The sequence below is a fragment of the Lygodium microphyllum genome, chromosome 10 (genome assembly GCF_053477565.2).
Source record: "Lygodium microphyllum isolate KBCC chromosome 10, Lygodium_microphyllum_v1.1.10, whole genome shotgun sequence".
NCBI classification, from domain to species: domain Eukaryota; kingdom Viridiplantae; phylum Streptophyta; class Polypodiopsida; order Schizaeales; family Lygodiaceae; genus Lygodium; species Lygodium microphyllum.
Genome location: NC_141144.1, coordinates 37,803,398 through 37,814,868, shown reverse-complemented (window position 1 = coordinate 37,814,868; position 11,471 = coordinate 37,803,398). Strand labels below are relative to the sequence as shown.

Genomic DNA, 11,471 nt, shown 5'->3' with positions numbered 1-11,471 from the left:
GGTACTTGGCGAGCTACGTCTCCATAGAGGCATGGTGCAACATACAAAAGCGATTCACTTTCTCTTCCATTGAGGCATCCATTTTTTTTTCTATCCCATTTTCAACCACCACATCTCCAGTTAGTCTATCATTGTCCTTCAGCGACCATAGCATTTCATTGTTTGGTTCCACTGTTGGTAGCCATTGTGAAATATGCACTTGCGCCTTAGACACCAACCAACCTTCAGCCATGCTACCTTCTGGCTGAGCTCGTTGTCGCACAAAGCCTTTCAAGGTTTTCATGAAGTGCTCCAAGAAGAACATCCATCATGTATGGACAGGTCCAGCAATCTCCACTTCATCCACAAGATGCACAAGAAGGTGGATTTGTATCATGAGCATGCTAGTGGGCAGGTATTTCTCAAAGAGGCAGACCGTCTCCATTGCTCCCCGCCTCGCGGATTCAATAGAGGACATCTTAATCTCCTGGGAAGGTAGAGTCAATGTGGCTCCATGCGTGCGAATCCATTGATATTCGTTGAACTCCATCTATGGACCTATTCTGCGCATGCCACATTGTCAAGCTCACCATGCCGGACGTATGAAACATGTGGTTTATGCGGGGGATAAGCAGAAAGTGTCTGAGAACTTTTTAAGGATGGTTTGCCCTTGCAAGTCCAGTCGATACCTGTGAGCACCACACTTTGGACATGTCTCCATAGTCTCGTATTCTCCTCGAAACAGACAGTAATCGTTGATACATGCATGGATGTTATTGTAGTCCATGCCAAGCTTCCGTAAAACATGTCGTGCATCATCACGAGACTCAGGCATGGTATTTGCAGGTAGTAATATATGATATTTTAATAACTTGAAAAAATCATAAAACACCTTGAAAAATCACAAATGTTTGTAATAATAGTGCCGAAAAAAAATTCAATGAAGTGTATGTACAAGGTACCTGAACAACTCGGTCACACTCGTATCGCTCCACCCGTATTTTGCTTGCACACTTAAGAGTGCAAGCAGTGTCTTCAGTCGAGATACTCGACACCCATCATATAATGGTATGGATGCTTCCTCTCTAAGCGGATCAGAAGTCTCGACATCCATGGGAATCAATGCATTGATCATTGCCTCCATCTCAGGCTCCAAGATTGTAGGTAGGTCTGGAAGGTTGTCTGTCTCCTCTGGCATTGACGGTATAGATTGGCCTTGCGAGTGGTGGATTGGCTCCTGCACTCCATCCATCGCACGCCCACGTACTCTTCTAATTGGCCGCAAAGGGTGCACTCCCCCTTGGGACAAGACATCACCTCCCTGGATAGAAAATTTGCCAGCAAGACCCAATCTTATTGTATATGGTATTCAATTAGCTTGCGAGTACAATGCATGATTGATATTAACTTCAAATTACCGTTTGTTGAAAATCTGCAATCGCCTGATCAATGATCTCAGATTGAAACTCGCCAAATCGTCGTACGTGTTCTATAGACAATCGGCGTTTTCGTCTAATTACCAACTTGCATTGAGAGCAAGGACATGGGACACGCTGATTAAGATACGCCTCGCGATCTTGAACAACAGGACCTTCTTCGTTTTCCATCTTGTCTACGTTACAACAAAAAATTTAATGACTTGTAATACAATTTGGGAAAACCCTTCACTCATTGTTTATTGGAGGTTACTTATGCTTCTTGAGATGTCTATTTGATGTGAGATCACTTGGGATGCTATGTCAATGTCTTAGCATGCTATTGGACTAATTTGAGCACTCATTTACGCAATTTTATAGAGGTTTTCACTTCTGTAATAAGTAGGGTTGAATGCTATTTTGTCAGAGAAACTTCATGCTTATTGCTTGTTGACGCTTATTGCTTACTTTGCATGCTATACTAATGTTTATGGTTGATGCCATATACTTGGCTATGCTTCTAGAATGCACTTGGATTGAGATTGAAGCTTAGTCTCGTTGAGTTTGACTGTCACTTCTCACTTCAAGCATTAATTTAAGACACTTCATGCCTCTTATCATTGGATGATACATGAGCCATTTGTTAGATATATTATAGTGAGACAATAGGACTAATTGTGACATGTACATGCTCTCTTGATACTCATTAGATGCAATACCCCTATCGTAGGATGGTTTGATGTTTTGTCTTGGATCTAGTACTTATATCTGTCATAGTGTTGTCAGTGGTATTTATATGCTTCTAGGTTATGTATTGAGCCTTAGTGCCCTCTCTCATTTCCTTTTCTCTCTCCTCTCTCTCTCTCTCTCATTTTTATCTCTCCTCTCCCTCTCTCATTTCGTTTTTTCTCTTCCTCTTCCTCTCTCATTTCATTTTCTTCCTTAAATGTTTTATTTGGAAAATATCTCCCTCTCTTCCTGCTAGCTTTCACTCAAGAGGTCCTTCCATTTAAATGCTCCTAACACTCTCCAATGAGTTGCATTTAGATGAGTTACATTGTGAGTTCAATTTGAATGCAACCCATAGGGTGTTTTATCTAGAGAACTAATTTCATGTCGTAAGCAAAAAAAATTCACTAATTTCTTTCCTAATACAATTGATAAACATTAGACATAACTAATCCTCCATAGCAATCATTAGACATAACAATAGACACAACTAATTTCTTTCCTAATGCAATTGATAAACGTTGGACATAACTAATCCTCCATAGCAATCATCAATCAATGCAATTTGAATCTCTACTACAAATGATTAGAGAGTTTTTTAATAAAAAATTGAGTTGTTGATTTCTATCTACTCTAATATACTCAACTAGTCAAATCATCATCCCAAATCAATTCAGCCTCACAATCCAAGCATGGCTCCCTCAATTGGTTACGCCACTCCATTTTTCAATCCATCCATTTCTCAAGTACTCCAACAAAGAGAGGAAGCATAGAAAAGAAAGAGGGATATCCCAACCTCATCTCAACTCCACCTCTCACCCTCCAAATTGTAGAAGAAGAAGGGGAAGAAGAGAAGAATGCAAGATAGGAGAGCAGCTTCACTCTTCTAGTTCCTCACTTAATTCCTCTCTCACTCACCCTCACCCTCACCCTCACCCTCACCCTCAATGTGAAGCATAAGAAGATAGGATACAAGGAGAGAGAAGGAGCTCTCAAGTTTGCACACACAAGAATGATCTATGCATGCATCCTATGTTAATTTGAACACTTCAAAAAAGTGAATAGAGAGTTTTTCCCACAACCTCTTCCATTTCCTCCCTCTCCCTCTCCCTCCCTCTTTCTCTCCCTCTTCCTCTCTTTCTCTCTCATTTCCTCTCCCTCTCTCAATATATATACACAAATTATTAAAGAAAAAGGGAGAGGGAGGAGAGAGTGCACTCTCCCTCCCTCTCCCTCTCCCTCTCCCTCTCTCATTTCCTCCCCCTCCCCCTCCCTTCCCCTCTCTTTCTCTTTCTCTTTCTCTTTCTCTTTCTCTTTCTCTTTCTCTTTCTCTCTCTCTCCCTCTCCCTCTCTTTCTCTCTCATTTCCTCTCCTAAACAAGCAAAAGAGAAAGAGAATTAAACCCTAAACAAGCAAAAGAAGGAGAGAATAGACTCACCGATGAGATATGGTGAGGGTTAATTGGTGGCTCCTCTTCGCGATGAAGGCTCCTCCTCTCCTTCGTGAACGACGGCAGCGGTGGCGGCGGCAAGTCTTCTTCCTCTCCCTCTCTCACGATGGTTGCTCTCTCTCTCATTCTCGCTCTCAAAATAGTAGACGAGAAAACGTGAAATAAACCTGCGCCCGGTTTCAGCCTGTTTTTTTCCCTGTGGGACGTCGCTATTTAGCGATGCCGCTACCCGTGTCGCTACCCGCCGTCGCTATAGGCTTAAATCCTTGTAGTGGACCACCAAGAAAGAGACATTTTGTGTTATTAGAAGAGCATGAGAAAATATTGGTAATGGTAACAAAAGGAGCTACATTAGCATCATAAGGGCATAAGCTATGGAGGACCTATTGGTACATAATGCAACACTACAAGAATAAAATATTGAGTGTCAACATTTAATTGATGATTTAAGAATGTAGATAGCACAAATGTGATTCGGCACATCTACTCCTAATCCATCAGAGTCAATGATCAATACCACTAAATAGCTTATTTTATAAATTCAAATTGTCAAATTTGGAGAGCTTGTAAATATGAGACATTATATTAACAAAATGATCATGTATGTAATAATGAAATGTTGCTATAAAAAAGAATTTTACCAGTGATTACCAACACTAATTATTGTAGCCTTGTCTTTTAAGGTATAATTGATTACAATTTTTGTATTGATTTCATCATGTACAATGTGCTAGATTTATAGCCAATTAGTAGTGCACAATATCATTTGTGTGCCAATTATAACTTGTGTAGATTTCTATGCTACGTGTATCGATCACAACATTTTCATTTTGATCATCATATAATATACTATGTGAATCAATTTAACTTTTTAAATCAATTTAATATACTAATTGTCACAATCATTCTAAAGTAGTGTAAGGTACTCTCCAACACAATAAAACAATCTAAAACTCCACTTACTTTGAGCTTGATCTTGGAATGCAAAAAATCTCTAACACAATAAAATAAATGGTAACCTATTGCAATCATTCCAAAGTGTAAAATTATCTAGCACAATATAATGATAAAAACTTAAATTGATCTCAACAGATCTAATTTATATATTAATTTTCATCTATAAGATTAATTAATTTATATTTATACCTATTTTACATAGTATTTTTATATGCTAAAATGTATATAAATATTATTTAAATATATCTAAATTATACTTTTTCAATTTCAATATGTCATGTAAGCTTGATGCTCCTTCAAGTTAGAAGCTAGAGTACAAGTAGTTACAACTTGGTAAATCATTTGATGCATCACGAGATGCCATAACTATAGAAATAAAGCATTTCAATTAAAAAAAATTCAATTGAAGTGTAATTACCATTTGGTCATATCTTGAAATAGTGATGTGTAACTAAATTACATGCTTGAATTTCTGTGAGACTAATATAAAATTTGGCCATTATTCATGTAAAAAACACTTTTTGAATAATATGAAATGCAACTTAGCTTCTCCTAAGGCCATGTTACAATCTCTCTTGAGGCTACCCTAGTAGTTGCCCTTATATTTTCCACATTTTCAACTAAATATTCATATCATTATTCTTCTTTGGATGCTTCTCCTTCCCCCACTAACATTGACGTGTTAGGGTAAGATGGGGTGCGTGCTTTTCCTTACAATATCCAGCAAGAGGGTGGTATCATTCTCTTAGTGCTTATATAATGATCTTGATCACATTGAGTTGATTTATTCATACCTTTGAATTAGCATCAGTTTGCATCTTGATGAATATTCATGCTTATAAAAGTGAGCTTGAATAAGTGAATAATTCCCCTATAAGGGCATTACTCAAGTGGTACCATTGCATTCTATCTAAGCATAACAATTTGCATTACCCATTGCATCTATTGATGCATTTGCATTGTGCTAATGTAAAATGAAGCGCTTTGGATGAGGGAAAAATCTATATTTTTAGGCACCCATCCAAGTTGAAAGACTCCTTACATGTGTGCATATCTTCCTTTTCCTTCACTAAAGGAGTGGTGGGCATGGATCCACCATATTCGTAGCATCTCACATTGAGGAAACTTACTATGTTGCAGTATGTATGATACATATTTTGCATGAACCGATGATCTCCATTGCCTCTATAGTTTTAGTTAGTTCTAATAGACATCTAGTTATCAAAAGAGGGTGGAGACATGACTTACACTCCATCTTGAGCATAGTCCACTTTAGCGCCTGGAGAGGGGGTATTGAGCCACTAATATTAGGGTTTGCACTTATACATAAGTATGATGTATTAATCTTTGATGTAGTCTTGTCTCCTTAATGTAGTCTTGAAAATAAAAATTATAAAAAATAAATAAATTTATTTTCAATAGTAGGAAAAAAGCTCCAAAATCCTCCATAAATACGTGTCTTGTGTTTCTACATCCAATATCCGGATCATTATTACTCTCAACCCTAAGCATTTAGTCCCTTCCGCTCACATTGCTATCCATGATACCCTTTTGAAGGACATAATCAAAGAATGGAGGATCTTCATTGGTTATTGCCATGCACATCCAAAGCTTTTGAGTTTACCACAACCTTTTTTTAGAGGCTACCTGTAGCAAATGACATCATTTATTAGTTGGCAAGTACTATTAGATTGATCTAGCTACAATTGACTAGATCTCATGCCATGTTGTGGATATTGATAAACTCTAGCCTACTATCCACTTGCAAACACTTGTGTTTTGTAGATTTTGAAGTCACACACTAGAATAAGCATTTTTTTCAAATATGTATTTTCGCTCTAAATAGGCCATCCACTAATGAGATTGATCACTACCCTAATTTAAAGTGATTACATCATCAATGATATCTACATTTGACTATTGGATATTTGTACATTCTTGGCTTTATTAGTCCTCATAATCTACTAATAGATTTCAATAAGTTTGTGGCCCATTCAAGATAAGTTTGAGTACAATACACTATGACACCAACTTTTTAAGCCATCTCTTCCTTTGCCCTAAAAGGATATGGGGTTTGATACCCACCTATTGTATCATCTTTGACCTATTCATTATTTATACATTATCACTCATTATTCTATAGGTTATGTGCTTCATGTTGCCATACAATTTGCATTTTTGTGTTTGCCATACAATTTCTTCATATTCTTTAGGTGAACCTAGATAGTAGATTAAGGTTTTCGTGTAGCACAAGCTCATTGATTGATAAAGTTGATCCCATAAATCCTTTTCGACAAATGCATGCCCATTTCAGATAAACCTATGTGGCTACTAAAAGACATTCTAGATGTGATCTAGAATATGGCATCAAGCATCAACTTTGCTCAAGGTATTGAGACAATGCCCAGCTTTCATGAATCTAATCTATTCTATGCCTTAAGTTATAAAGAAGATATTGACGAGTGAATCAACATAAAACTCTAAATGCAAAGTTGACCATATGAAGTGTTTATCACCCTCTTATCACCTACTTCATAGAATCATGTTTCTTGACCATATGAAGTGGACCTTAAGAAAATTCGTATTGTTATCCACTATGATGACACCCCACACTTTTATGTTGATCAGATGCTTGAATCATAGCTAATAGAGTAGTCCATGGGGAAGCCATAATTTCTATAAATGGTTGATCCACAGATTTAACATACTTAGACTACTTGGTTAAGAGATTCCACCAATGTGCACATGAAATTGTAATTTGCTAGCATTAGAGATGATCATTCATTTAGTTGTCACACATTTAGTATGATGCTTTGAAACAAAGATGAGTGCAAATGGGATGAAGGCCTCAAATGGATGTATGGGCCATCACTCATAGGCAGACCTATGAACCCATTCTAATTAAATCAAACTTCTTTTTAAATTAAAAGTTTCCCTGTGTGTATTTGTCTTTAATTAGTTAGATTAAACATTTTAATTTAAACATCCCTCTCCTTTTTTCTCTTTTTCCTCTTCTTTTAATTAAATATTTCAAAGCATATTAAAAAATCCATTTAATTAAACATTTTACGAATCCATTCTTTACTTTTTTAAAAAATAACATAGTTTTCACATAATTTGAGGGGGATAGGGAGAGAAGAAGAAGAAGAAGAAGAAGAGAGAGAAAAGGAAAAAAAAGAAGAGAGAGAGAGAGAAAAGAGAGGGGAGGGGGAGAAAAAAAGACATGAGAGAGAGAGAGAGAGAGAGAGAGAGAGAGAGAGAGAGAGAGAGAGAGAGAGAGAGAGAAAGAGAGAAAAAGAGAGATAATAAGAAGAAAAAGAGAGCGAATATGAACACAAAAAAAGAATTATAGAAAGAAAAAATATAAAATTAAAGAGAGAGAGAGAGAGAGAGAGAGAGAGAGAGAGAGAGAGAGAGAGAGAGAGAGAGAGAGAGAAGTGGGGAGGAGAGAGGGGGAGAAAAGAAAATAAGGAGGAGAGAGAGGGGGAAAGAGAAAATTATTTTTTAAATAAAACCCTTTTGACACAGTTTTTGACGAGAGAGAGAGAGAGAGAGAGAGAGAGAGAGAGAGAGAGAGAGAGAGGAAATAGGGGGAGAGGGGGGAAGAGAAGAAAGAGCAAAATAGAGAGTGAGAAAAAGCCTTGAAAGAGAGAAAGAGAGGAAAAGAAAAATGAGGAGAGAGAAAGAGAGATAACAAAAAACCAAGAGAAAGATACGAGAGAAGAAAAAAAAGATGAGAGAGAGAAAGGGGGAATAGAGAGAGAGAATTATAGAGAGGAAAAATAAAAATTTAAGAGAGAGAAGAAACAAAGGAAAAGAGGAGAGAGAGAGGAGAGAATATGAACATAGAGAGAGAGAATCATAGAGAGAGGAAAGAAAATTTAAAAGAGAAAGAGAGAGAGAGAGAAAGAGAAAGAAAAGAAGAAAATTTAAAGAGAGAATGATAAGAGAGGGATGAAGAAGAAAAAAAGGAAAAAAGAGGAGAGGGAGAGAGAAGGAAAAGAAGAGAGGGGGGAGAAGAGAGAGAGAGAGAGAGAGAGAGAACCAAGAAGGCATCTATAGGGTACGCATTGTAAGCATGTTGAGGAGAAATCTGACGGGTCCTAACGGTGGTGGAAGATCATTCTAATTAGCTACATGACACTTACGGTGGAGGGTGTTTAAAGGGCTGTAGGATGACGGTCAATGGTAGACAAATCCATATATTATAAAAGGTAGAGTCGTGTAGTAATATGATGATAATCTTTGGTGGCATTCTGTGGAGATGCTGGTGATATAAAGCAAAAGAGGAGAGGAATCCGATTCTTCACGCGGTAAATTATAGAGGCCAGGCGCAGTAGAAGTATAAATGTTGAAGCTACCACCCACATTTGTTCCAAGGCGATTCGTCGAGACACATCTCTTTGAGTATCTCGCTCTCTCGCTCTCTCTCTCTCTCTCTCTCTCACGCATACAAACAAAGAGATCTGCCAGTGCAATCATGTCTTTCCAGCACCGCCACCATCAGCACGAGGGACAATATTATGGAGAGGCGCCACCCCCTTCCAGCTATAACGAAGGACGAGAAGGCTACGGCTATAATCATGGCAGCTATACTGGATACAACAGCGATGGCCGCGTCGACTACAACTACGAGCGTGTGAGGGAAGAGAAGAAATATCAGCAGAAGGAGAGCGAGCGCCTCGGCGAGCTCGGCGCAGTTGCTGCGGGTGCCTTCGCCCTGGTAAGATGTTAACATAGTGGCCTACTCTTTCACAACGATATATCATCGATGATCATATATAGTTGGCTCTTTCTCTCTCTCTCTCTCTCTTTCTATATATATATATAATCGCAAATGGAGTATGTGCGTGCTCTATACATACGTACATATCAGTGTATGCATAATATATCTGTATATACTCGTCGAGATATATCTATACATGTACCGTATACAGAGAGCGTAATTCCATGCGCATGTAAGAGCTGGGTCGCATCAGCTCTAACAGACCGAAGAAAAGTTTATCAGCACGCTTCAGTTCCTTCCGGTCGCACCCACGAGAAGGGCTGCAGCTGAGAACGCCAAAAAATATCGGACTAATGGCTAGCAGTGACAGACGATTGAAGCGCGACTACTAGATGCTTCAACCTACCTCTCGATGAACCAAATCGGCATCTTTCATGTCTTTTAATCCTACTAGCTCTGCACTAAACCTCCCTTTTTTCAAGGATTTGTCAGGTTTGTGCAAGGCTAACCAAACCCCACTCACCTATTTTTTTGTGGGCCCATGGTGTGTTTGCGGGGGGGGGGGTTCACCATCCCTCCACTAGAGCGAGATGTGACCTAGCTCTAATACACATTTGTGTGTGTGTATATTGTATGTATGTGTGTTTTTGTATGTGTGTCTGCGTGTGTTTTTCATATGTATATAGAATAAGGAGGTCGAAAAAATGACAGCTGTTTCGTACCGATAGGACACCTATTTGTGGCAACTAATAACTAGTTTTGTGACGTGTTTTGCTATATTTTAAAGACTTTTTTTTGGTTAGTTGATTCCAAGACTTTTTCATGGCACGTTGTTCTCATAAATCTCCCCTCCTCATCACAACACTCTGGGCAATGTCCTTAGGAAAGGAAATACTTTGTAGCCTCTATACATCTTTGTCAAATAAGATCACCATGTAAAAATCTTTTTGGAACTTCTCTCTACGTAGGCAATACAATGGTAATGTATTTACTATCTTGAATGTATGTGGGATTCAATGAAGTAATGTAGAGGCTAGTAGCCATCACTAAACCAACTCTCTTACCCTAAATATACAAGGATAGAGTTATACATATATATATATATATATATACATATATATGCATATGTACTGATATGTTTGATGTACACTACAATTATGCATGCATGTATGTGTATGGTACGTATATACATATGTATATATGTACATACAAAGAGTGCACATTCCACCTTTAATGGTCATTTCTTTTGTCCTTTACAGTATGAAGCTAATAAGGCAAGAAACCAACATGCATCCAAGGACAAGTCTGAGGCTGAACTTGCTGGTGTTGCATCACTCGGATCTGCAGGCTATGCAACATATGAGCATCGTGAGAAGGAAAAGTACAATGAGGGTTGGTAAAAATAATTCTTATGATGGACATGTGAAGGCCATGATGGAGCACGATAAGCATAAGCAAATATAATAAATACAACCATGTTCTATGCATGTGTAAATATACTAGCTACATCCATGTTCTACCTATCCATTGCAACCCTTAATCAATAAAGTATTGTCTCTTTTCTTGGCACGATCAAAGTAAAACAAACTACATACAACTAAGTCACCATTTGGGACTTGAGTGGGATAAGATATAAGCTTGTAAAAATTGATGGGTTACATCTAGAACTTGGTTAATGAAATTACCAAAAATATCTATTGCATTGTACTTTATTCAAGGTTGTGTTTTTATGGCTCTATCTACTTTATTGCGTGTATTAGTCTTTTTCTAGATATTATTATTTAATTTGAATAATGGTCTCTAAAAAAATAGTATCATGCTTTTATTCGGGGATTTATCAATAGTGCACATATATTTGAATAAAGAAGTCTTTCCATTGAAAATATTTTTGATCAAATGCTTTTCGATCCAAATTTTTTTCAATCAAAATAATAAATAAGTATGATAGGACACAAGATTGAATTTTGAATCATTATAGCAATCTATATTTCAATTGAAGTCTTTCCGAGTGAAAAGTTTTCAATCAAATAATTAGCACTATTTGGATGTTGCTTGAAATAGTGACATATTCTCAAATAATACGCCTAAATTTTGATGTGACTAACATAAAATTCAGCCATTATTCACATTAAAAACTATTTTCCAAATCATATAAAATACAAGTTAGGCCTCTTGTATCTAGTAAATGTTAATTGAAATGCCTTTCACTTTGGTG

General features: G+C 37.4%; 1 protein-coding gene across 1 annotated transcript; it reads left to right on the top strand.

Moving 5' to 3' along the window:
* The first annotated feature begins 8,899 nt into the window (after positions 1 to 8,899).
* On the top strand, positions 8,900 to 10,951 carry LOC148029886 (uncharacterized). The gene is made up of 2 exons (XM_087686196.1): positions 8,900 to 9,253; positions 10,516 to 10,951. The coding sequence occupies exons 1-2, from the start codon at positions 9,011 to 9,013 to the stop codon at positions 10,654 to 10,656; spliced, it is 384 nt and encodes a 127-aa protein (XP_087542322.1). The 5' UTR covers positions 8,900 to 9,010; the 3' UTR covers positions 10,657 to 10,951.
* The last annotated feature ends 520 nt before the right edge of the window (positions 10,952 to 11,471 follow it).